Genomic DNA, 26,720 nt, shown 5'->3' on the forward strand with positions numbered 1-26,720 from the left:
TGATTTAGTATGTCTTCATTTATTGCTAAGATTCAAGGTGCATCTGAAATAAAGGCACAGATATTTTTGTAAGTATAAATTGCCGTAAAAGCCTCCTTTAAATTAAACTTGTCAAGCATTAATCAAAGAATAAAAAAGATAAAAATTTAAAGATAAATAGCTTAAAATCTGCTTTAAAAAAGTAATGTCCTGTTGAGATTAATTAAAAAAGCACAATACCATATTACTTAGAATATCTAGAAATATTAATCCAAAGGGGAAAAAAACCTTTTCAAATTCTTATAACAGCAATTATTGTTGTTATTATTATTTTATTATATTACAGACACAGAAAAAGTTAAAACTTTTTAAATGTAAGTATTAAGCAAATCTTCTATTTTGACAATATAGTTTTCCCTTTCTCTTTGACTGGCCAGAGCTTTTTATAGGGAAAAATGCCTGTTTGACAATCTTCTAGACCAGGATACCAACTCAAAGCAACACCAGACCCTGTCAGAACAACAGAGGCAAAACTTGCAGACATATTTCTACTACTACGATGATCAACACCCCCGTACCCGCAACACACCTTGCAAAATCCATCAGTACACACATGCCTATCACAACAGGTGGTGTACCTCATTTTTATGCACTAAATGCCCGAACAACAACTATGTGGGTGAAACGAGAATCACAGTGCTCTCAAATGAATTCACAACAGAAAAAATGATAAAAGACGTAAACACATTATTATTACCTGTGGGGGAACACTTTTCACAAAGAGAATACTCCCTATCTGACTTCTCAGCCCTCATCCTCAAAGGAAACCTGCACAACACCTTCAAAAGACAAGCTTGGGAGCTTAAATTCATAACTTTGCTAGGCCCAAAAAGTCATGAACTGAATACAGATACTCGATTTATGGCTTATTACAAGAATTTATAACCTACTAACAACCCTCCCCCCCGCCAGTTTTTTTCCCCCTCCTTCCCCCGTTATGACTGGAAGGGTGTTAAAGGGCCACCTCACCTTGAATGGTCCGTGAAATATGTGTTAACTACTTATGCTCACAATTCATTCTATCTTGTATTTAGCTATAACACTCTGGCCTGGCCTACACTAGGGGAATGTCTACACGACACAATTAAGTCAACCTAACTTAGGTCCCCATACAGACACTGCAGTAATTACATTGATTGTGCATGTCTACATTTTGCTCCTTGTGTCAGCAGTGTGCACCCTCAGCAGGAGAGCTTGTGTTATTTGTATTGTCGCATGGGCCATTATGGGATGGCTTCTGAAAGCCAGTTAACAGTCGATATAAGCAACGTCTACATTAATGCTGCATCGACCTAACTACATCGACACTGAGGCCATGTCTACACTACCACTTATGTCGGCAAAAGTTGTGATGCTCAGGGGGTGTGAAAAAAGCCTGCCTGAGCAACATAAATTTCAGCAGCATAAGTGGCAGTGTGCACAGCGTTATGTCAGCAGGAGAGCTTCTCTCTCCGGCCTAGCTACCGCTGCTTGTTAGGAGAGGTGTAATTACGTTGACAGGAGCACTCTCTCCTGTCGGCTCAGAGCAGCTACGTGAGAGATCTTACAATGGCATAGCTGTATTGGTTCATCTGTGCCACTGTAAGGGCTCTAGTGTAGACATAACTGGACTCTCCGCCTCTCGTGAAGATAGAGTTATTCAGTCAGCGTAGCGGGGCAGTTACGCCAGCGGGAGCAAAATTTTAGTGTAGACACTTACATATTTAGAGCACTATAAGCTGCCTTGTGTCGACCTAACGCTGTAGTGTAGACCAGGCCTTGGAAATTAGGTCAGTATAATTACATTGCTCAGGAGAGTGAAATATCCACTTCCCAAGCAATGCAGATAAACGCATCTAACCCCCGGTGTAGATAGCGCTAGCTAGAGAAGCCCTCCCGTAGGTGTAAATAACATCTTCGCCGAGGCGCTCCAGTGGCACAGCTGCAGTGTTTTAAGTGTAGATAAGCCCTCTGAGTACCTTTCCCGGACCTGAAGAACTGTGCTGTGTAGCTTGAAAGCTTGTCTAGCTCACCAACAGCAGTGGTTCAATGAAAGATATTCCCTCCCCCATCTTGTCTCTCTAATGTCCTGGGACCAACACAGCTACATCAACACTCCATGCAGTCTTTTAGATTGCCTTAAAGATGCCTGTGCTTTGGCAGGGGGGAGAAAAGGTTGGTTTAGCATGGTCTGGAGCTGTTGTTGCTGCTGGTGGAATCTCAACGGCATAGCTGTATTGGTTCACCTGTGCCGCTGTAAGGGCTCCAGTGTAGACATAACTGGACTCTTTCCTTTAAAACAAAACAAGACAGTCACACATGAATAGGGAGAGGAAAAAAAAGCAAAGAGAGACCATGCAGCTTCTCTCCCTTGTGCGGACTCTCACTTGCAGCCTCACTGCTGGAGAAACATAGGCCCAGGATAGTGTGGGATCAGGCACTGCGAGACCTGGCAAATTTGAACCGGCATTGAGCTATTCAAGGCATTGCTTGTTGCTGCTTCTCCGCTCAAAAAGGGGGGCTTGTCCCGGTGGCTCAGCCAGACTTGTTACACAGAACGTAAAAGGTGAGAAAGGGAAAAGAGGAGTCAAACCGAGAGGAAAGGAAATGACACATGATGGCGAGGGGGTGACAGCAAGAAATCTAAGTCTCACATCTCAGGAGTTAGCCAAAGACGTGGGAGGCGGCAATTAGAGCGGGGCAAAAAAATTCTAGCAAATAGTTTATTTGCCAAAAACTGCAAAATTCTTGTCAAGGTTGCAAAATAGTTTTGACTGAACCAAAAAAAAAAAAAATCATTTGGGTAATGTCAAAAGGGTACATTCTGTTTCAACCCAACTCAAAATGTTTTGCTTCAATTTCAGTCGATATAAGCAACTTTGACTAACGCAAAGGAAGGGGGACTAGATTCACAACCCAGCTGGAGCAGACGGTGCTGCTGCTGCACGTCTAAACTTTACCCCAGGGGTAAGGTACTCATGTGGGATGGGGGAAGACCAAAGTTTGGTTCCCTTTTGTCTGACATGGAGCAGGGATTTGAACGGGAGGCTCTCACATTAGCAGAAAGTGCCATATTCATTGGGTTGTAGCAGGCATTCTGACGTGGTACTTTCTCAGGCTCACATGTTGTAGTTGTTCCACTTTATATAAATAATTACATAGTCATTGGAGCATTGGGGTCTCCCACATCCTAGGCAAGCACAACCTTACCACCAGGCTGTAGAGTCATTCTCATTGCCTTTCCCTGGTTCAGTGACATCCATGGTGGCAATCCATAATCATAGAAATGCAGGGGTGGAACAGACCCTTGAGAAGTCACCAAGGCCCCCTGTGCTAGTGTAACCCACACACCTCCTGGGTGTGGTGCTCTGTCCCATCTAGAGGCACCGAGACCACTTAGAGATTAATGCGTCTGCTCTACAGCCTTAGCTAAGAGCCATGTGAGGCTCCTGCATTTAGCTCTAGAGGTCCCAGGTTCAATCCTGACCACTAATGACCAGGCTCTGTCGGTGTTACATTAGAGCATCTATGACAGGTGTTTGACCAGCCTTTTCTGAAAAACCTCCAGTGACGGGGATTCCACAACATCCATTGGAAGCGTATTCCAGAGCTTAACTAGCCTTATTGTTAGAAAGCTTTTCCTAATATCTAACCTAAATCTCCCTTGCTGCAGATCATGGGCGGGGCGTGAGCCCCCCCCCTTTGGGACGGCTAGCCCCTACCGCCCCGTCGGCTGGAGACCCCAGTGGCCACCCCGCCTCCATCCACCAGAGCCCTGAGCGCCCACCCTCGACCCCCCTTGGGCAGAGAAGCCCCAGCCAAACTATCCCAGGCCACCCCCAGCACTGGGCTGCCGACCAGCTTCAGCATCCGCTCTAGCTCTGGGCTACTGGCTGACCTGAGCGCCAGGTCACTGGATAGCCTCAGCACCTGCTCAAGTCGGCCACTCGCTGCGCCGGGCCGCCCCCAGCGTCGGCCCACTGGCCTCTGGCTGGCAGCAACACTGAGCTTCCACCAGCTTCGGCGCTAGCGTGGGGGAGATCGAACCCATTATTTCTTGTCTTACCTTCAGTGGCTATGGAGACCAATTGATTACAGTCCTCGTTAGAACCGCCTTAACATAGTTGAAGACTGAAATCCGATTCCCCCCTCAGTCTTCTTTTCTCAGGAAGTAAATATTCCTTTTTTTAACCTTGCCTCAGAGGTCAGGGTTTTTTAAACTTTTGATCATTTTTGCTGCTCTCCTCTGGACCGTCTCCAGTTTGCCCACCTTGTTCTTAAAGTGCAGCACCCAGAACCGGACACGGCCCTCAGCTGAGGCCTCACGCGTGCCGAGCAGAGTGGGCCAATGAGTGCCTGTTAATAGCCCCCACAATGATCATCACCTTTTTCACAACTGCATCACATTTTGATGCTTGTTCAATTTGTGCTCCACTAGAACTCAAATCATTCACTCTGGGTTTTATCTGGCACTGAGTTTGGGATTTTTGACTTCCAATTTTTTTTTGAAAAACGTGATTTTCAATTCAACCTGCAATGAATCTTTTTTTGTGTGGGGGGGAATTGCCAGTGAAACAAAAAATCAATTATCTGTCCAGCTCTTGTAATGAGGCCTTCTCAGAGCCTGCTCTCTCGCAGGCCAGACCACCTTTAGGCTCAAGTTGATGATCATGGTGACCCCTGGAGTCCCAGGAGACAGCAGGAGTAGCAGCTATCTTGGTAAAGCTGGTGCCTTCCAGACAAACCATGTCCTTGCTCCCATTGCTTGACACCCCCCATCCCCGCAACACTGAAGGTCCATTAACATTCACCAATTAAAGCACATTTTGGTGATTCCAATGGTAAACATTCCCTCCCACTTCCAGATTTAGCTCGTTGCCATGCTAACAGTGGCTTAACCAAGAGCCTTGTAGGCCCCTCTGCATTTCGCTCCAGCAGTCCTGTCTGTGCCGGGTCAGTGGGTGTCTGCTTCTGCTGACTTTCCGCAACAATTTTATGTAACAGGCTGAGTGGGCCTTGTTACCTTGGAAACCTCAAAGTTCAGGCCCAGCACAACAACAGCCTTTGCTAGCCGAGGCCGCAGCCACACTGCGGGGCAGCAGCATGGCGGAGGGCCCTTCCTTTGCTAAGCCAAGGCAGCAGAGACCCCCAGCAAGGGGCTTGAAGGTCTGCAGCCCCACCCCTACTCACCATGTTCCCTCACCCTCATTCACTTTCACTAGGCTGGGGCAGGGGGTTGGGGTGTGTTTGGGGGTGCAGGCTCTGGGGTGGGGCCAGAAAGGAGGGGTTCAGGGTGCGGGAGGGGGCTCCAGGCAGGGAGTTGGGATGTGGGAGGGGGTGAATGCTCTGGGCTGGGGGTGCAGGTTCTGGGGTGCGGTGAGGCTGGGGATGAGGGGTTTGGGGGGGCTCAGGGCTGGGGAAGGAGGTTGGGGCTCAGGCGGCTCCCGGTCAGCGGCACAATGGGCTAAGGCTCCGTGCTAGGACAGCAGGTCCTGCTCCTGGGTGGACGGGGGGCAGGAGGCACTGCCCCCCCTCCCCTTGGCCACGGTTCCCAGCCAATGGGAGTATGGAGCTGGACCTGCTGGTTACTTCCGGGGCACAGTTTAGTACCAGGACAGATAGGGACTAGCCGGACTTTTAATGGCCCGGTCGGCAGTGCTGACTGGAGCCGCCAGGGTCCCTTTTTGACCCGGGGTTCCAGTTGAAAACCGGAGACCTGGCAACCCTAGGCGTGCTGCCAGGCCAGAGCGCATCACCAAAAGCCAGGCCCAAAGAGGGCAGCAACTCTCTTCTCCGAGGAGTTGTAGTTTCCTAGAGCTTAAGCCCAGAAGCTCAGTTCTTCTGACTTCCTGGCCAGCACAGGCCAGAGAACTTCACCCAGGCCCACATGCACTGGGCCCAGTAACATGGCTGGCTGTCATCTCTTCCACAAGGCAGCCAGTCTCTGGAGGGAAAACACACCCATGCGGTGGACAACAGACCCACAGGGGCATTGACTTCTGGAGGGGACAATAGACACACAGGGGCAATAGGCTCTAGGGGGAATGTATCCGTGGAGCACTGGGGAGGGGACTACCGTCCAACAGACCCACTGGGGCATTAGGCTCTGGGGGGAACATATCCATGGGGCACTAGGGGGGGACAACAGACCCACAGGAGCATTTGGGTCTGGGGGCAATGTGTCCATGGGGCACTGGGCGGACAACAGACCCATTGGGGCACTGGACGGAACATGTCCATGGGGCTCTGGGGGGGGGAGCCACATCCAGGGGAGCACGTGGATGGTGCAGGCCGTGGCGCAGTCTGAGCTGTGCCGTGAGTGTCTGAGACCCAGGTCGGCGATGTAGCCATATCCCCGCACACAGCTTGTGCAGTTCTAAGGCAAAGAAATATTTATTCTTCCAAGGTCTTTTTTTCTCTTTGTTATATTTTTACAAACAGACTCTCCCTCTCCTTGCAGACAGTGCCTCGCCAGACACCCAGCCCTGCATGCCTACCCCCCACCTCCAGACCCTGGCCAGGTATCCCAGGCCCTGCAGTCTGCCCCACCGGCCTCACTGAAATGCATGTCTCCACACTTCCTGTGTGCTTCTATTTTGGACATTGGCATGGACCCAAGGAGACACTCAGTTCAGCCAAGGGGGGCGCCCCCCAGAAAGTGCTTGTGGCCATCACACAGGCCCCAGATAATGGGCCCAACTGCTCCCACTGCTGCATGTCACATCAGCTTCTGGGCCAGGCCCCTCTCTAAAGAAATGGCGAGATTGTCCTGGAGGACACAGCCAAGGAGTGGAGAGGGGTCGATCCCCGGTGCCCCTGGCAGAGGAGGGCTCGCTCCCATTACACTAGGAGACTGGACACGACGACCCCACCTGGACAGGAGCCAGCTGGAGATTAACCCAGGAGTGTTGGCTTGTAGCGCAGGCTGAGGCTGGCGCTTTTGGGGGGTGGGGGGGGGGGGGGAGCTGTTCTTCTCCCAGGAAACTGCTGCCAGCCGACCCAACGCTGTTCCTCAGCAAAACCTGTTTAAGGGCGGGGGGGTGTGGAATGTTTTTAGCTCTTCCGTGTCGCTGTGAGATGATACAAACAGTGAAGCCGGGGTCAGTGAGGGTTGTAAAAGCTGCCAATTTTGGAGGCCACAGGCTCTCCAATGCCATTTCTGGGGAGCAGAACCGCTGGTCTCCTCCAGCTGGGTGAGTGGAAGGCGCCAAGGCTACAGGGGCGTGTGTGTGAACCCATGTGGTCTACCCAGGGAGGGGGGAAACACTTTGCAAGATCAGCCCAGATCCTAGTCCCACGGAAGTTGAGGAAGGGAGCTGTCAGTCACTGTGTGCCTGTGTAGTGCTGGCTTGACAGGGCCCCAGTCTCAGCTAGGGTCTGTGCAGCACCTGGCTTGATCGTGGTTGGGGTCCGTGCAGCAGCTAGCACGACTGGGCCCTGATCTTGGTTGGGGTCTGTGAAGCACCAGGCTTACAGGACCTCAATGGCGGCGGTGGAGGGGTGGCTGTGCGGCACCTTGCATGATGGGGGTCCTGAGCTCGGGCAGGGTCTGCACAGCACCTGTGACTTCTAGGGGAGCAGGTATTGGGCTGGGGTTTCTGCTCACTCCAGAGAGGCTCTGGCTGGATCTCGGGGGCTCTCTGGAGTGTTTCTAATGTGCCAGCCTGGGCTAGCTGAGCAGCGTTCAGACCCAGGTTGAGCTGAGCCCATGTCAGCCCTAAGATGCCCTGTTTCTCCTCGACAGCTGGGGTACTGGGCAGGGAACAGGGCTGGGGGCTAAGGCAGGCTCCCTAGTGTGGGCTGTCTCAAGGACACTGGGAGAGCCCTTAGTGGCTACTCTGGAAGAAGCCCCCCTCCCCTGGAGCCGGACAAAGGGCCCCATTAGACATGGATCCTCAGGTCACTGGCCGGGCTGGTTGTTCCAGGGCTCAGATCACCTCGTGAACGTCCATCTGCAGAGGAGTTTGTTCCCCAAAGTCCCATGGAAAGAAGGGTATGTCAGGTGCGTATTAGCACGTGTAATCTGCAGATAGTGCAAATCAGAGGGGCCCCGTCCCCGAGGGCTTACGCTCTGGTTAGTGGTTAAGGAGACCAAGTCCCAGGCTTGCAGTTCTGGGCACATGGGACACCGGAGTCCAGGGCTTCCCTGTGATTTGCATGTCGTCAACCATCTTCTAACCTCGTCTCATTCACAATGGGCTCGAGCCCCAAGTCATCGTCACCCCTAGCTCCCACCTCGTGCCTGGCCGGAGGCTCCGATCGCTCCTAGACAAAGGTACAAAGAATGTTCCATCCCCCCTCCCAGGAGCAGGCAGTGCAGGGAGTCCCTGGTGGAACCTTTGGCTGTCTGGAGAAGGGGCACAATCCTGAGGTTGGCTCTGAACTGCACGTCAGCCACCACTGTCCATCCCAACACCTGTCCAGTTCCCCACTGCCACAGGACGAGCCCTTGGAGAAAAGCAGCTCTCCACCAAGGGGGCAGGGCCGAGGCCTTCTCACACCCCATTGGCCCTTTACGCCCCTGCAAGGCCCTGAGGGGAGAGCAGGTGGAAGGTGCGTTGCCAAGCACTGCAGGGCAGATCCTTTGAGAGGGAGTTTCTGGTCCTCGGCTGATCCCAAGCAGGAGGGTGATTCCCAGGCAGCAGTGGGATCCTTTGTGGATGACCTGCCGATACCGCAGCTGGAGGGCCAGTCCGTTCCGGGATGTGACTTGGGGAGAGAGGACAACGTGGCAAACAGGCAGCCAAGAGTCGAGAGCGAGTCATGGGCTAGGGAGAGTCCAGACTCCTTCCTGCCACTGGCGACTCAGAGACCAGCACCGCTCATCACTGATTCATGGGCTCCTCTTCCTCCATCGGCTCATCCTCTGGCCTACGGTAGAGGAAACCAGTCAGCATGGTCAGAGGGGGCCTGTTCCCCCTGCCAACCCCCAGGGGAACAGCTGGAATTCCCCATACACCATGGCCAGAGGGGGGCTGCTCCCCCCGCCATCCCCTACTCGTGGGGGTGCACTTGCTAACGTGATACTGCAGTTGCAAGCCCTGGGCGCTAAATGCCTTTGGACCGATCTTGCCCTAGTGGGTGCCGTACAACCCCAAGGGGCAGACCCCAAGAAGAAGGAATCCCCAGGCACTACCCTACTGCCCCGTGAGGGCAGTCTGTGTTGCACTCACAAAGCTGGTGCAGGCTGGGCTCAGGGGGTTGCTGGTTAGGGATTTAGGGGGTTAGGCCCAACAGGTGCCCACAGCTTGCCCATGCCCTGGTCCCTGGCTGACAGCACACCGGAGCCATGGTGCCAAGAGGCTCAGGGCCAGAGAGCAGTGCTGGGGTTCTGGGCGACCCCAGGGCTACAGGGAATGGCACCATCACCTCTTCTCCACCATCACTGCCACCGACAAGGAGGCCAAGGCCGTCACCGTCTCCACCTCCTCTGGGTCATGGTGCTGCACCTCCAGGAACGAGCAGCTCACCTTGGAGGCAAAGCGCTGCACGGCGCCCCAGTATTTACCTGAAAGAGAGGCAGGGCTTAGGGGGACCCTCACCCCCCTGAGGGCACATTGGGGCAGGGGGAGGGGTGGCCTCCCCATTCTCAGAGCAGGGGAGGAAGAGAGAGGGGTCTTCCTGCTCAGAGAAGAGGAGGAGGAGGGGCAGAGGGCTTGCTGCTCACAGAGAGGAAGGGGGAGGCTGGCCTAGCTTTGTCCAGCCTCTGGTTGTCTGGGTTTTCCTGCACTAGGTGCTTTCCCAAGTTCTCTAGGGTGAGTGGCATGGCTTAGCCTTCTCTGGGAGGGAAATGAGACCCTGATGTGCCTTCTGGCGCTGGGGCTGCGCCCCTGCCTGTAACTCCAGGCATGAAGCAGCCACACAGCTCCAGCACCCCCACCACGCTCTCGAGCCCCAGCTGAGGCGGGTGCTGAGTACCAGTGATGGAGCCCGCTCTGGAATGGCGGTGTGACTGTGGGGCGCCGTGTCCCCACTCCTCCCCCCCCTCCCATATCCCTTTTCTGGCCCCCCTGGAGTCAGCTCCTCCCAGGCACACTCACTCTGGACCCGGATCACTGCTTCCAAGGAGCGCACGGCATTGGGGTTCGGCTTCTGCCTCATGCTCTCCTCTGGGAGGGGATCCAGCTGCAGGGACAAACGCCAGCCAGGCCATTAGTGCTGCTTCCGGCCGGGAGGGGAGCTCAGTGCAGAGAGTTGTGCAATCCCCAGGGGGCAGCGCAGCCGGAACACACGGCGACTTTTGGCTGGCCCTGTGATGGAACGCTGGGCTGTGGGGCAGCCGGGGTCGCAGCCGCGCCCTACTGCCCTACATGGAGGTTCTGGGATACTTGGGGCCGGCCTATTAGATAGGCACCAGGCTGGCGTTAGGGATGCTGAACAGTGTGTCCTGCTTCAGGGAGATGGAAGAGGAGCAGACTGGTGGCCTGTCATAACAGATCAGCCTTGTCCTGCCCCCACATGGGCCCCCCAATGCTGCAGGAGACAGCAGGCCCCTGCAGAGGATAGCAGGCTGTGGGCAAAGGGGGTACCCTGCTGTGTGGCAGTGTCCAGTGGACAGGAGCTGGGCGAGTCACGCATAGGCGCCGACTTCCCCTCTGCCCGGTGGGTGCTGGACCCCCACCGTCCCTGGCCCCGCTCCTGCCCCACTTCTTCCTGCCCCTGCACTGCCCTTGCCCCACCCCCATTCCACCCCTTCCCCAAAGTCCCCGCCCCCCCACCTTTTCCAACCCCAGCCCTGCCCCCTTCCCGCCCTCATTCCCCAAGTCCCCGCCCCTGCCCTGCCTCTTCTCCGCCTCCTCCCCTGAGCATGCCACGTCCCCGCTCCTCCCCCGGAAAGTCCTAAGTGCTGCCAAACAGCTGTTAGGCGGCCGGGGGGGTGGGGGCCTTGAAGGGAGGGGGGGACACGGCGTGGGGGTGGGGGAGCAGGAGGCGAGCGGGGGGGAGCTTGGCTGCCGGTGGGTGCAGAAATTAGCACCCGCTAATTTTTCCCCATGGGTGCTCCAGCCCCGGAGCACCCACGGAGTCAGCACCTGTGGGCGAATGCACCTCCCCTAACTTCCATGGGATCCAGCCCCAGGATTTGCCTCACTTGCCTCTTGCCAGTTCCACGGGGCAGCAACCACTGGGGCGGGGCCAGGGAGCTCGGGCTGCCTCCCAGCTCCGCTGCCCTGACCACTGGGGTTGGGAGGAGCACATGCCGCAGCTCGCGGCCTCACCTCATTGCCCAGCAGGGCGGACACGCAGGCCTCTGAGGCATCGCAGATGGCCGTGAGGTCATGGCCCCCTTCCAGGGCGAGGACGATGGCTCCTCCTGCCAGACTCATCAGCTGTCGGGTCATGTAGCCGAAGCCTAAGGAGGAAGAAGCCAAAGGGGCAGCCTGTCAGCCACGCTGCTGCACTGATCATGCCCAGGCACGTGCCTGCTTTGCAGACTGTCCTGGCTACCAGGAGCGGGGCTGACAGGCGCAAGCAGCTGGCATTGGACCCCAGCCCAGACCATCAGCCTCGGGGACTCTGTATCCCCGGGACCATGTGTGCCAGTGACTGGGGCCTTTGCTACGTGGAGAGCCCCTCTGGGCCAGTGCCGGCCACGGGAGCCGCCCCTGGAGCAGCTCTCCCCTCGCTTCCACACTGGGAGCACATTCTTCCCCCCTGGCCTCCCGTAGCAGCTCCTGAACCGTCCTGTTCCGGGCAGACCCAGTCCTGGCTTGCTTTCTAACCTGCCAGTGCACAAGCATCAACTGCAGCTCCTTACATTTGGCAGAGACTTTGTAGCCTCCCAGCGGTGGCGGGTGGCCGTCGGCTGCGTCAAACCCCGCAGACACCAGCACCACGTCCGGGGAGAACTCGTGGGCGATCGGCATCACGACAGTTCTGACAGGGAAGAAAACATACGTTCAGCAGGGGCAATGGCCTGGGGCTGAGCACACGGCAGGGGCTGGGCCGCCCGGCTTCCAGTCCCAGCTCTGACACTGACGCAGCGAGAGTGGCATTAGCAGGGAACTGCAGAGGGAGCAGCATCACAGAGCTGGACGACACAACGAATCTCTGCACAAAACTGCAGCCGAGCACACGGCCTTCTCTCCCTACACCTCTGCCCCAGGAAAAGGCCCCTCTGGGACGGTGCAGTGGTGACAGGTGCTGCACAAACTCTGCGATTAGAACTTTAAAGACAAACACACAAAAGGTACCCTAGAGCAGGTGTCAAACTCTAGGCCACAGGCCAGAACTGTCCTGCTCGATGGAGCCCCTGTAACATGCACTGGTTTGGCAGGATCTATGCTTTCCAGCCCTCAGGGTAGTGAAGCTGGCCTTCTCAACATAACCTGTGTACCAATGCAGTGACGTCTTCTGGAGCCTGCAGACAGCCTGAAACAATGGCTCTGGGAGGTGTGAACTCCCTCCCATTCAGAGATGGAGTGTTCACTCTGAAGAGTAATGATTACACTTCATATGTCACGGCTAACTAGTTGTTGCTGATCATTTTATCAGGTGGGTTGTGAATGGAGTGGGCACTTGCCGCTGATGGTGGAGGGAGAGGGAGGAAATTGGGATCTGTGCCAGGAAAGAAAGTGAGGAAACATATGGCCAGGGCTGGAGGTGGGGAAGGAAGAGGTGTCTCGGGAAGAAAAGGCTGAGGCCTACTGAGCGACACTAAAGAAAATGTCTGGGTTCGTTGGTGCATGAAGGTCGCACAGCCCCCTTGTCAATAATGGGGGCTGAGGGTCCTGCGTGTACATCCCAGAGCACAAATCCACATGGATCCTGGCTCCCTCCTAAAGGGCCTATGCCTCTAACAGAGAGACAGACAGACATATACTATGGACAGCACAGCCAGACACTGCACATCCCACAGGGATAGAGAGCAAACCACGGGAACACTGGATCCCAGACACAGACAATGTCCGTTCAAAGGAACAGCTCCAGCATGGCCAGATTCCCTGGGTCTGTGCGCTGGCCCCTCTCCAGCAGATCCCAGCTGGGAGCTTAAGGCCATGCTCCTGGGGACAGCGAGCGAAGCCAGGAGCCAGTTTCAGCTGCAGGCAGGTGGGGAACAAAAGGGAAGGGACCAGGCTGTTGGTTCAAAGGGCAGGATATTCCGCGGGCTCCCTGGAAATGCAGCCTCTCAGAGGGGCTGCTGCCGCTCACAGGCACTCTGGGGCTGGATCAGACTCTCTTCCCCTTTCAGCCCTGCTGCAGTGGGAGACATGGCTGCCCTAGGGCTCTGGGAAGGAGGTCCTGGACAAAGCAGGGCAAGACCTAGGCAGGTCTGTGGACAGCAGAAGCGTTGAGCGGCCCATGGGTGGGCTGACTCCAGCACTGGCGAGGCCAGGGGGCCTGGGAGTGAGTGGAGATCACATTGCTGTGTAAACAGAGAGCTATTTCTAGAATCTTTGGAGTAAAAGCAAAGCCCGGGTGTGGGAGCAGAGGGGATGACTGCCGTGAGCCAGGGCCATGTGCGCTGGGCTGGCTCACACAGCGCCTGCAGCTCCCAGCTGGTGCTTAGCTGAGCCAACATCCTTAACGCCCTGGGCCGGGGCCGGGAGAGGGGCTGTTCCAGCAAGGGTGGTCCCCTGTTGTCTCCCCCTGACACAGGGGATCTGTGCATCTTCCCAAATGGATGGGGTTGCATCTTTCCAACCCCCCCGCCCTACTCTGGGCTGCCCCTTCAGACCCACTCCTGCATTGGGCTGCCCCATTTGGGGGCCACCCAAACCTCCCTGATTTGGGCTGCTCCCAAGGTCCTCCCAAGAGGCAGGATTCCCAAGGGAGTCACTAACCATCCCCTGCGGGAGCAGCCAATGCTGCCCCTGCCCGCGGGCAGCTACTGGGTGCCATGCAGAGCATGGCAGCAGCAGCCTGTGCTGGCATGGGCTCGCCCCAGTCTGCAGAGGGACTGGCTCAGAGTCCTGGCTGGGATCCTGGCCTAACAGTAACCCAATACCCAACTGTGCTGCGCACAGGGTCGCTGAAGCCCCTGGGCTGATGTGCTTCACACCAATGCCCCCCACGCCTCATTCCCCTGCAGAGCTCCTCGTAGGACTATGAGTAGCCCCAGGAAGCCATGTGACCACCTGCCTCTGGCTGGAACCCCAAGCTCTGCCAAACCCCAGCAGGACTGCGGGGGGACCTGTGCCCAAGCCACGCTGCCCACCCACCTAGCACTTCAGGGCTGGGACCACACTTCCTGCCTGTCTGGTGCTCCAGGGCTAGGGCTGGGGTGGGGGGACTCTGGGCTCCAGCGGGGGGGGGGGGGGGGGGGAGGGAAGGAAGGGGGCTGGGGGCTAGCCTTCCCCATGGGCATGGCTTGGGACAGTTGGGATGGGACATGGCTGGGGACAAAAGGGAAGGGGGGCTTTGGGGTAGAGATGGGGAAGGGTGCAGCTGGGGACAGAAGGGGAGGGGGGCGTTGGGGAAGAGACAGGGAGGGGTGCGGCTGGGGACAGAAGGGGAGGGGCATGGCTGAAGACAGCCAGGGAGGGGCGCGGCTTGGAAGAGATGGGGAGGTGCGGCTAGGGATAGCCAGGGAGGGGCGCAGCTGGGGACAGAGGGGGTGGGGGAAGGGCTGGGGACAGCCAGGAAGGGGCGTGGTTGGGGACAGAAGGGGAGGGCGATTGCTGGACCCAGGCTAGGAGTTCTACAGCCTGTAAAAGAAAGACTGGCACTACTGAGGTTTTTATATCTGTGTTGAGTTTGATTAGACATAGACGTGCGGGTTTTATTTTATTTTGCTTAGTAATTCACTTTGTTTTGTCTGTAACTACTTAGAATCACTTGAATCCTACTTTCGGTAATTATTAAAATCACTTTTTACTTATTAAGTTACCTGGAGTACGTGTTAGTACCTGGGGCGGGGGGGGGGGGGGGGGGGGGGGAACAGCTGTGCATCTCTCTCTATCAGTGTTATAGAGGGCGAACTATTTCTGAGTTTACCCTGTATAAGCTTTACACAGGGTAAAACGGATTTATTCAGGGTTTGAACCCCATTGGGAGTTGGGCACCTGGGTGTCGTAGACAAGAGCACTTCCTGAGCTGCTTCCAGGATGCCTACGGCTGTTAGTGGACGTGGCTCAGACCAGGGTCTGAGTTTGCAGCAGATCAGCAGGTCTGGCTCAAAGCAGACAGGATTCGGGAGTCCCAGGCTGGAAAAGGCCGGGAAGCAGGGGCAGAAGTAGCCTTGGCCCACCAGGTGGCAGCTCCAAGGGGGTTTCTGTGATCCCCAACCCGTCACAATGGGTGTGACTGGGGGCTTCAACAGCAGAGTCCAGGGAAGGGGTAGGGACGGTTTTATGGCCTGCAGCATGCAGGGGGTCAGACCAGATGATCATAATGGTCCCTTCTGACCTTAAAGTCTATGAGTCTATGAGGGGGCGTTGGGGTAGAGATGGGGAGGGGTGCGGCTGGGCACAGAATGGGAGGGGTGCGGCTGGGAAGAGACAGGGAGGGGCACAGCTGGGGACAGAAGGGGAGGGGCGTGGCTGGGAAGAGACAGGGAGGGGAGCAGCTGGGGACAGCCAGGGAGGGGCAAGGCTGGGAAGAGACAGGGAGGGGGGTGGCTGGGAAGAGACAGGGAGGGGTGTGGCTAGGGACAAAAGGGGGGGGGATGGCTGGGAAGAGATGGGGGGAGGCGTGGCTCGGAACAGAGCCACCCACAGGAAGGCTACCTGAAAGCTGCCAAGTATTCCGGATCCCCCATGGGTGGGTCGAGCCCACCAGTCCAAGCCACATTGACATTAAATCCCTCGCCAGCGCCAGAGCCAACCTGGAAGACAGAAAGGAAGAGCGCTGCAGCAGAGGGCATGGTGTTCAATGGCAGGGCCCACCGTACCACGCCAGGGAAGCTCTTAGCTACACGCTCCCCAGCCAGGATCGGCTACAGCGAGGCCAGACTGGAGACCCACGTAGTCCACAGCCGGTCCCTGGGCTCAGGCTCCAGCCCAGGGCAATGGCTGCACCTCAGAGGACTTGTCAAAGCAGAGCCCTTGATGCGCAGTAAGGAGCTGTGGTGTTTCCCTGTGGCATGTCACCCCTTGTGCTTTGCACACACTCCACTGCAAGCCAGGGTGGGTCATGACAGCTGCTTTACCTGGGGACCGTCTGGAACAGGAAGTGGAGGGGAATCCTGCCGCCAGCCGAAGCTTGTCTACGGGATGTTTAGAATTAACCGTTGGAATTGATTCCCCAGGGGCGTGGGGGATTTGTCCGTCCCTCACAGCCTGTCAACTGAGGCTGGCTCGACGGCGAGATCTGGGTTGGGGGGCAGGAGTCACTGTGCGGAACCTCTGGCCTGGGAGGTACTGGAGCTGAGACAGGGCAGTCAGAATAGGCATCAAGGCCTTGACATCCCTAAAATAACAATCCCCAGTGGGATTCCTGCAGGGGAAGCCCCAGGGGCCCAAGTCAGGGTTGCTCTGCACCTGTGCAATGGCTGCACAAGGTGAGGCTGGCAGTGCGGGGGGGGGGGAAGAGGGATGACTTGATGGACATGATGGCGGTGGTGGATCTCAGTGCAGTCTGCTGCTGAAATGGTGTTCTCGGCCAGACGGGGAGCGCCCCAGGCCTTGTCCTGCACAGCTGGGTGTGTTCGGAGGGAGGAGCTGACACTCGTTCCTGGGACAAACACCGTCAGCCGCTGCCACGTGACACCGTGGGCCCGGCATAGGCAGGAAGACATGGAGGAGAAAACAGCTCATAATGTGCTTAGTAACCACAGCTCCTGGCTAAGCATCATAAACCGCCCTCAGCCGCTCTGCCATCCCCCTGGACGAGGGACGGGAGCTCGGCCTGCCTCACCGCTCAGCACAAAGCCCCTCGAAAGTACATTGTAAAGGACGAGGGACTGGACGGTATCTGTGTTCTGCCTTTCCCCCTCCTCAGCCATGCTCCCCGAGCCAGGCTGGCCTCCAGGGCACTGCAGGGAGAACACGGCCGGGTATGGGGTGCTGCAGCACAGCCTTGGGGGAGCTGTGCAGAGTACCCGGCCCTGAGGTCAGGGGCAGCACGGCCTTGGGGGCTTTGCGGAGCACACAGCCCTTGCGGGGGCCGGACTGCCTTGGGGGAGCTGCGCAGAGCATAGAGCCCTGGGGGTTGGGGCCAGGATGGCCTTGGGCGAGCTGTGCAGAGCCCCCAGCCCTGGGGGAGAGGAAGGCCTGGGGAATTCTTTACCGCAGACGCTAAGCAGAGCTCAGCGAAGGACAGCAGAGAGGTGCCGGGGGCTCTCGAGTGAGCAAAGCAGTACAGACCTGCTCAGCTTCCCTCACCCTGGCCAGCCTCCTCTGATCAGACCCCACCCAGCCTCCCCAACCAACAGGAGCCATGTGGCCCTGCCCAAGCTTCCCCAATCAACCCAAGACTTTACCAAACTTCCCCTCTGCCCATCTCTTGGCCAAGCTTCCCCGATTCCTGCCCCCGTCTCCACCCGACCTTCCCCTGGTGACCCCAGGGACCCCTCCCACCTCCCACAGCTTCCTACCCTACACAGGACCAACCCCAGTTCCCCTGGCCCTGCTGTGGTCACCCTGTGCTCACCCGATTTCCTAGAGTTTAAGACCAGAAGGGACCATCATCACCATCTGGTCTGAGCCCCTGCATCGTATGCCCAGCCCATGGGATCCACCAAGGGTGTCCTGCCTCTGGCCCAATACATCTGGTTGAGCCAGAACAGATCTTGTAGAAAGTGACAGCCAGACTCCGAGCAATGGAGAACTCTCCCCATCCCTAGGGGAGATGTTCCGATGGCTAACTGCCCCCCCCCCCGCCCCCGCTTAAACGTTCACACCCTATTTCCAGTCTGAATTTGCCTGGCTTCAGCTCCAGCCATTGGATTTCATTCAGCCTTTGTCTGCAAGATTAACGAGCTCCCTGCTCTCCGAAATCTCCTCCCATGTGCATGCTTCCAGGCCTGGGTCGATTCTTCCCTGCTCTCTGTTAAGCTAAGGATCTGCCACTCCTTCAGCCCCTCGACCTCACACAGGGTTGCCAGGGCTGGGATGGTTCCTGGAGCTTTTCTCTGAACGTCCCTTTTGCCACCATTCGTCTCCAGGTGTGGGCTCCTGGCTCTAGAGCGCAGACCTGCCCCAAACTTGACAGGCTCCACCTGGCCGGGAGCACGAGTGCAACACTGGCTCTCGGCAGTCGTCCACGTGAGCCATGCGTGATGCACAAGTGCTCACAAGAAAGGCGTGCAAAAGGGGTCAGAGTGAATCCATTCAACAGGGCATCTGGCTAGCTCTTCTCCTGCCACGCTCCAGCTTGGGCACCCCCATGCTCTGCCCCTCGCATGCTGCCCCCATTCCCATGTCTCCCAGAGGATGCAGAGCTGATGTAACCTGGGAAGGGCTCAGAGACTAATGCTCTCACCTCGTCAGCTGCCCCACTGCCAGGGAAGAAGTTGCCATCATCATGGCGATGTAACGAAATGTAGAGAATGTCTGGGTCTTTGTAGAACACTTGCTGGGTGCCGTTGCCATGGTGAACATCCTGTGTGAGAGAGAGGCTGTGAGCGAGCTCCTCACCCTCTGTCCATGGGATGGCCCTAGAGTCAGGAGCCTACAAGAGTCCAGGCCGCACAGGGACTGCCCAGACCTCTGCCAAGTGTCTTCTAGGCAGATGGACTAAGGATATAAAATAGGGGACAGTGGCACCAGGCTTTGGCCTTTCTCCTCCCCCATCTACACTGGAAGCATCAAGAACACTGAGAAGATGAAGACTGAGGAGACTGGTCCAGGCTTAAGGGAGAGGCCTGTGTATTAAAAACTGTAACATCCAGTGGGGTGAGAAAATTGCTTGATCTAAATACTGCCTAGTGTCATAAGTTTTCAGATTTAGACTGTGCGCTTATCTTTTATTTCCTTTGGTAACTATCTCTGACCTTTTATGCCTGTTACTTATAATCACTTAAAATCTAGCTTTCTGTAGTTAATAAAACTGTTTTATACTTTACCTAAAACAGTGTATTTTCCTTGAAGTGCTTGGGAAATCCCAGCTCAGTTTACAGAAGCTGGTACATGTCCTTTGCACATTGAGGCTTCTGACCAGGGCCGGACGGTACAGTTCTGGGGTGTAAGGCTGGGGATCTGGGGGGAATTAGCTGGTGCATTTCTCTGTGTAATTCATGAGTGGCTTTGGGTGCCTTCATGCAATCTAGCTGGGTGTGGGGCTCCACGTGCTGTTATGCTGAGTGATAACAGCGCCGGGAAGAGTTTGCTGCTTGTCACTAGCAAAGCGTTGTGTGAGACAGCTCAGGCTGGAGAGTTAAGGGGGCACAGCGGTCCCCTATTTCCAGGTTGCACCCTGGGGATCCTGCCACACTCACTCACACAGCTCTGCCAGTGCCCCTCAATCCCAACCTGCAGCTCCCTGCTAACCCACCCCACCCACAGCTCTGCCGGTGCCCCTCAATCCTGACCCACAGCCCCCTCCTAACCCACCCACTTAGCTCTGCCAGTGCCTCTCAATCCTGACCCGCGGCTGCCTACTAACCCACCCACTCAACCCCAGCCCACAACCCCTATCTGCAAAGCCACTGGCCTCGAAGGCAGGACAACGCCGTACTATCAGCGTACATACAGATCACTGGGGACATGTGGCTTGTTGCATCACATACAGCGGGCTGGGCTCTGCCCGGAGCTAGCTAGCTGGGAGGAACCATCGAGAACAGCTCCAGCCTGAGGAGAGGACAGAGTGGGGAGAAAGCGGGGGGCCAGTGGGGCTGGAGGAGACTCACCCAGTCCACAATGAGGATCTTGCGGAGTTTCCCCTTCTGCTGCAGCTGCTTAGCAGCGATTGCCACGGAGTTGAAAAAGCAGAAACCCCTGCAAGGAGGGAAGAGTAGGAGCTGGTCAGTGCCTACCCAAGCAGCCACTGCATCCTCCGAGACAGCCACTACCCTGCCCCTCCAGACGGGTGGGTTCTCCCCGCTCCACCCACTGCCCTCTGGACGGAGTGGATTCTCCCCCCTCCAACCACTGCCCTCTTGGCAGGGTGGGTTTTCCCCTCCCGTCACTGCCTCCATGGGGTGGATTCTCCCCTCCCCACTGCTGGTCAGTCCCACTCTGCACAATGGGGAGCCAAGGTTGGAGGCTGGTCGCTCAGCAGGGACTCCCAGCCTGAGCTGCTCCTGGCCTGTATGACTAGCTACTACAGCACATGGGATCCGTGTCCTTTCCAGCCTACTCCTGATGGGAGGAGCCTGGCAGCGAGCTGGCCTGGACCAGACTCCTCGGGCGGGAAGCAGACAGGGTCAGGAGGCAGATGATGGCTCTTACATGGCTGTGGAAGGGTCCGCATGGTGTCCTGGGGGTCGCACCACAGCAAAACCGTTCTGGGGGCAAGACAAAGAACGTGATTGTGGGGCCGTTATTGCCCACCTCTGCCCCCACCCCCGGGGCACGGGCCAGACTTGCCCTGAGGGTATCAGGGGGTGCTTTGTCCAACCCCAACGCAGTCGGGAGGACCCCAAGGTGACCCTCTCACCCACACGCAGAAGTGCCTGGACTTGCCTGGCCCCACAGCCCAAGAGACTCTTTTCCTCAGCCCTGGGGCCCCTGCATGGAGCACGCCAACACCAGGTGGCTCCAGTCGTGGCACTCAGGGGTGTGAAACCTGCCCCTGCACTCTCGTGCCAGATCCTGCTGTCAGTGGCCCTCTCCCCGATGGGCTCTTGGTGCTGGCGCTGGGCAGGGGCCGGCTGCCATTCACTCCCATGCTGAATGAGCATCTCTCTCTTGGCTTGAGCTAGAGGGCAAGTCTGTCATTTCCAGGGGGGCACCAGGCCCTGCTGCCGAGCTGGCTGCCTGCACGAGCCCTCTAATCACTAAGTCAAGCCCGCTGATCCTGCCAGCGCTCCCCATTGCCCCACCCAGATGAAGTCCAGGTACCTCTGGCTTCCAGAGGGAAGTGTCCTGGGGCTTGCTGTCCAGGGTCCCAGACTCTGATGGGTACATGCCAGGGCCTGGAGATCCACACAGGAGGGCGAGAGCACCCCCATGAGTCCCCATCAGCCAGGGGACTGACCAGGGGTCCCCACCCCAGACACTGGCACGATGCCAGCGCTCATTTCCTGGCCTCCTCCTACCTTGAGCTCCCTTGTGGCCACCTTGAAGGCCAGGTCAGTGACGCTACCAGCGGCCCAGCGGGCGGCGTTGGAGGAGTGCAGCTCGTTCCAGATAGTGTCGCTATCCACCTGGAAGCAAGTGGATAAGAAAGCAGTGAGTGGGGCAGGCCGCCCCTGCCGGAGCTGGGCATGGGGGAGTCTCTACAGAGGGACCAAAGCACGAAATGTGGGCTGGCTCTGGCAGCAGCACACTGGCTGGCTGCTCGGTGCCAACAGCTGAGTCTCAGTCCTCGGAGGGCAGCCGAAAGTGACCGAACCCCCAAACTCCACTTCCCAGGCCAGTCGGGCAGGCCTCTGCACGTCGAGTCCCCAGGCTGGGCCAGCTCTCCAGGCCACCAGCTCCCCGCATGGCCCAGCCCTTAGCTGAGCAGGGCCAGAGGCGGGGGGAGCCCATTGCGGGCTCTGCACAGCGCGGCTCCCCTGTGCCTGGGGCTGGGGCAGGGATGGAGAAAATGCATTTTACCTTCTTTATTTTATTTTACTGTTTAAACAAACATCTTGGTTTGATCAGGATCACGTCATGGGCCGAGCCAGAGCGGAAACCTCAGAGTCTCTTCTGATCAAGTCCATGTGTGCGGCTCAAACGCCCCCTCTGCCCACAGACAGGGGGCAGCGTCCAGCCGAGGTGCCTTCGCTCTCCTGCTCTGCCTGGGGGAATGGGGTGGGCAGGAGGGGAGGCCGAGCAGGAGAGAGAGCAGATGGGACCGAGGGAGCCAGTGGCCCAGCAGCAAGGGCAGGGGAGGAGGAGAGCCAGAGCAGGGAGAGGGAAGGCGAGGAGAGAGTGAGACACTTCCTGAAAGAGAGAGAGACAGAGAGAGAAGAGGAGAGGAGAGGAGAGTGCAGTGAATGGACAGAAACCAGGACAGCAGGCTGCGAAAGGAGAGAGGCAGCAGGGGGTGTCTGGAGCATTGGGCAAGGTGGACGGCTGGTTTGCTCTCCCCCAGGGATACTGCTCTGCCCCTCTGACCCGGACCCACCCTGCTCCCCTGACCTGCCTGGGCTGGCACCATTCCTGCACTGCCCCCACCCCCACCCCAGGCCTCTGTGAGCCAAATGCTTTTGGTGATCGGGGCTCCAGGCTGCCAGGGCCTGGCTGAGCCCTCCCAGCCATGTCACGGGGCACTGAACCGCTGATGGGGGGGTCACTCTGACCCTGGGATCCCATTGCCTGGAGCTGACCATGCACTATTCCATGCCCAGAGAGTCCATGGCTTCCTCAGATGCCACATAGTCCTGGGGCCAGCGTGGCTGGCTAGGCCCTGCTCCCACCCACAGGGCGAGGGCAGGGGAGCTGTGTGACTGAACCCCAGGTTTCCTGAGCCGAGGCCTCTGTCTTCGCCTTGGGAAGGGGGGCTCCTGTTCTGTCCGGCCTGCGCAAGGGGCCTAGCCCCTTGAGCCACTCACCGCAAGTCTTCTCCCCCAAGTCCCCCAAGGCAGAGCCTGACACTTACCCCCACCCCCCCACAGGGCAGCATGACGAACATCCTCTGCGACAGGATCCCTGCAAGAGAGAGAGGCTGTCAGGGACCAGGGTGGGAGGGCATGGGGGGCGCTGTAGGTTGACAGGCAGGCAGCAGGAGCAGCTAGGGGTGGGGGGGCAAGAGGTACCTGGGGGCTGGGGATGAGTGGCAGGAGGCATCTGGAGGTTGGGGGGCAAGAGGGTAGGAGGTGCCTGGAGTGTGAGGGGGACAGGAGGCACCTGGGAGGAGGGAGATATGGGGGGCAGGAGGCACCTGGCCTGGCTGCTTGGCGAGAGTTCGGCTTTGCTTTCCAGCATCTGGTGGAGGTGCGTGGCCAGGGCTGGACTGAGCCCGGAGCAGCAGGCGTCTGGGAAGGTGCAGGGGTGTGTACTACACAGGGAAGATGCAGGGTGCTGAGTGCCGTGCAGAGTCCAGGAGTGGGAGGGTCTGGAGAGCTGGGGCAGAGGAGGTTGGTGGCAGGACTGGGGCCAGCTGTCACAGCTGCATGTGTCTGGCAGTGTCATGGGGGCATTGGGTATTGCTCCTAGCCCTCCCCAGGAGTCGGGGCACCCCATCAGGCTACTCCCCAGTCCTCTCCTATGAAGGGTTCCTGCCAGGGACCTCAGAAGCCAGTTCCAGCTGCGCCGCCAGGCGAGGGTAGTTGAGTTTAGGAGAATCATCCTGGCCCAGCTGCAATCCCACATCCTCTTGGCTTGGGCTGAGAACCCCCAAGCTACCTGCAATGGGGGCACGGTGGTGAACTAGAGCCAGCCCCCCACCTCCCTGGGGCTAGGGCCATGGCACGCAGGGTGATGGAGACTTCATCCAGTGCTCTGGGCTTAGCCTGGCCATGTCCACCCCACGTTCTGCCTCCAGCTCTGCACCTGGGGTGGCATTTACCCAGCGCAATGCCAAGGTGCAAGGCAGCAGAGAACCAGCCCTGGTGGGCCCTGCGGCCTGCATTCTCCCTGCAGCCTAGGAAGCCAACCTCGTGCAGCTGCACTTGGGTCCAGATTTTCCAATGTGCCTAACTCCCAGCAGCTCCCTCTGTGACCTGGCCCTTAGGGGGCTCTACGGATCAGTGCTTGTGGGGGAGGGTTGGGGTCCAGTGCAGAGAAACGGAGAGGATGGGGCTAAAGTTGCCCAGTGCCCGGAGTGTGCGACCCCAGATGGCTACGTGTCCGGGGCAGCGGGGCCACCAGTGTCCCCAGGAGGCAGCTTGCTGGCCTCTGCGGGAGGAGGGGTGGCCCTGTCTCCTACCTGCCAGTTTCCCGTTGTCCAGTTTGAGGCGATTGAGGGGATTGGTGCCGTAGAGGAAGACGTGGCGCTCCGTGTGCACTGACTGCAGCTCCTCCAGGGTTGCCTTGCGCCCCCGCAGACACTGGCAACAAATGGGAGCAGGGCAAGTTAGCAGCATTGGGAGGGAAGAACGGGCGGCAGGGATGGGCATTACTCCCCTGCGTGCCCACATGCCACCGCCAGCAGAAATCCCAGTCCCTGCCCTCAGCTGGAGAAATAATGGCCTGAATGAGAGCTGCAGGGCTGGGACCAACATCTAAGCACCAGGAAGGGAGGCCTGGGGGTGGATCTGTTGGGGTCTGGGAGTCCCTGGGGGCTCAGCGTGCCAGCCTCACACCCAGGCCCCCTCCCAGCCCCTGGGGGCTCAGCGTGCCAGCCCCCCTCTCAACCCCCTCCCAGCCCCTGGGGGCTCAGCGTGCCAGCCCCTCTCTCAATCCCCTCCCAGCCCCTGGGGGCTCAGCGTGCCAGCCCCCCTCTCAATCTCCTCCCAGCCCCTGGGGGCTCAGCGTGCCAGCCCCCCTCTCAATCCCCTCCCAGCCCCTGGGGGCTCAGCGTGCCAGCCCCCCTCTCAATCCCCTCCCAGCCCCTGGGGGCTCAGCGTGCCAGCCCCTCTCTCAATCCCCTCCCAGCCCCTGGGGGCTCAGCATGCCAGCCCCCCTTTTAATCCCCTCCCAGCCCCTGGGGGCTCAGCGTGCCAGCCCCTCTCTCAAGGACTTGCTTGGTCTTTACGGTCTCAGCTTTCTTTCAAACCAATTGCAAGGCCCTGTCTGCACAGCAGTTGCACCGGTTCAAAACTGATGGTAGTTAAATGGGCGAGGACCTGGCCTTGCCGCTTTGAGCTAAATCGGTTTGAGCGGGATTGAGGCCTCGTCTACATGCAAAGGCTGTAGCACTTAACTGTACCGGCATGAGGAGATTGAGGGAGCTGGTGCATTGGCAGGTCCACTGCTCACCTGGGTCCAGTGAGCCCAGACAGGGTGGGGAGAGGGCACCTTTATCCCAGTATAACTGGGTCTGCACTGGGGCTGTATCCGTAGAATTGCTGCAGTAACCCTGCCCCCCGTGGCTCCATCAGGACACATGCAGTGTGCAGAGCAGGCCTTCACTTGAGCTAAGCGCGCCAACCCCAGCCGTTTGCCCCAGTGTAACTAGACCAAAGGCTCATCCCCAGAGCAGGCCCAGGCAGGTGAGAAAGTCCAGCACTGTCATTCTCCCAGCAGAGGCGCTCTGATCAGAGGGGCCTTTGGCAGTTTAGCTTATGTGACTTTGGAAGTGTTTTAAAACCAAACTGGTGCTGGCACTGGGAGAGCACACGCGGTTTAGCTGTGCTGGGAGGCAGGGACGGACACTCCCTGGGACACCAGGTAACACTCTCCTGTATAGGCAAACCCCAATCTAGTGAGACTAAGGCCACATCTACACTATAGAATTATGTCGACCTAGCTTACGTTGGCCTACAGCCACCACACTATTAAATGGCTTGGCTCCTTGGGTTGGCGGTGCGTGTCCTCACCAGGAACACTTGTATCCATTGTGCTGTCAGCGTGGGGCATTGTGGGTCGGCTCTTGGAGCCAGTAACAGTCGACGTAAGCAATGCAGAGTCTACACCGACCCTGCGTCGACCTAATGACATCGACTGTGACTGCGTCGCTCGGGGAGGGGGTGTTACTAAGGTGGTGAAGAGGGGCCCCTCATGTTGGCGGGAGCCAAATTTAAGTGAAAACACGTCCATAGCTAGGTCGACGCCAGGCAGCTCACGTTGACCTAACCACGTAGGGCAGATCAGACCTGCTGCAAGCTTTCTAAGCCTGTACATGGACAAGGCTTGAGTTTGCAGGGTCTGAGACGGGGGAACCACCTCAGCAGGGGCTAACACAGATACCTGTGATGATACGGAACGTCCATGCTCTCCGCTAGGTCCCAGCTGTGCAAAGCATGGGGAAGGAGGAGGGTCAGCAGGACCAGAGGGATGGAACAGGGCCAGGAGCCAGAGGGGAGAAGCAGAGACAGGACCTTTGTGGGCAGCGTGCGTGATTGGGAAGCAACCATGTCTCTCTCCTGGATATCAGCGGGCACTGACCCATACTTGGAGAACTTGATCCAAGTGTTTCATGCTTTTCTCACCAGAAATGAGTGAAACCCCTTGCCACTTCCTCTTACAAAGGCAGGCAGGACTCATGATTGTTGTGAGTCTTGGCTCCTCTGGGGCAGACCCAGAGCCCCCGCCTCTGCACAGAGACCACCTGGGCCTTCCTGATGTAAGCTGCCCATCCTGTCTGAGGCCTCCCTCAGCTTTGGCAGAACACGCTCAGCCCACACTCTCTCACTTACCTCACACTGGCTGCGCAGACCCCGCTCTTGCAGGCGGGACCAGATGCTCTGAATTCTCCCAGCATGCTCAGGGTGGTTGCTGTTGTCCCCGCAGGAGCACTGGTGTTTGAGCATCACGGAGTCATACACAAGCCCTGAAACACAACAGCAGGTGGGGGTGTTAGGGGACACCCGCCCTGCTACGATCTCGGTCACCCCGGTGCAGTGCCGGGCTCAGCTCCACGATGCGGCTGCACTCACAGCCCAAGCTGCTGCTCTCTCCTGGGCACCTGACCATCTGCACAGGCTCCCTCCTGGCCGTGTCTGAATGGGAGTCCATGACCGAGCGTGATGGCCCCCAGGACTGGGTTGCTGCACAGGGCCCAGTGTGGAGCTCCCCTACGACACGCCTGCCTCCTAGCTGCAGGCTGTCGCCCAGCTCCTCACACTGCCCTGTCTGCTGTCACATGGAGGGGGCAATCCCGAGGCAGCCCTGTGTGGCTGGGTCCCAGAGACG

General features: G+C 57.8%; 1 protein-coding gene across 8 annotated transcripts in view; it reads right to left on the minus strand.

Moving 5' to 3' along the window:
• Positions 1-6,387: 6,387 nt before the first annotated feature.
• The window catches only part of HDAC7 (histone deacetylase 7), a 249,146-nt gene continuing 228,813 nt past the window's right edge, over positions 6,388-26,720 (minus strand). For all 8 annotated transcript variants that reach the window (XM_065575979.1, XM_065575981.1, XM_065575984.1 and 5 more), the window contains 13 exons: positions 26,225-26,358; positions 23,854-23,974; positions 22,585-22,634; positions 21,095-21,202; positions 20,286-20,341; positions 19,745-19,832; positions 18,379-18,498; positions 15,684-15,781; positions 11,774-11,892; positions 11,235-11,368; positions 10,059-10,143; positions 9,388-9,526; positions 6,388-8,889 (listed from right to left, as the gene is read on the minus strand). In XM_065575979.1, the coding sequence (XP_065432051.1) occupies positions 8,844-8,889; positions 9,388-9,526; positions 10,059-10,143; positions 11,235-11,368; positions 11,774-11,892; positions 15,684-15,781; positions 18,379-18,498; positions 19,745-19,832; positions 20,286-20,341; positions 21,095-21,202; positions 22,585-22,634; positions 23,854-23,974; positions 26,225-26,358 (1,298 nt within the window). In that variant the 3' untranslated portion in view covers positions 6,388-8,843. The remainder of the gene's footprint in view (positions 8,890-9,387; positions 9,527-10,058; positions 10,144-11,234; positions 11,369-11,773; positions 11,893-15,683; positions 15,782-18,378; positions 18,499-19,744; positions 19,833-20,285; positions 20,342-21,094; positions 21,203-22,584; positions 22,635-23,853; positions 23,975-26,224; positions 26,359-26,720) is intronic.

The sequence above is a fragment of the Chrysemys picta genome, chromosome 22, assembly GCF_011386835.1.
Source record: "Chrysemys picta bellii isolate R12L10 chromosome 22, ASM1138683v2, whole genome shotgun sequence".
In the NCBI taxonomy this organism is placed as follows: Eukaryota; Metazoa; Chordata; order Testudines; family Emydidae; genus Chrysemys; species Chrysemys picta.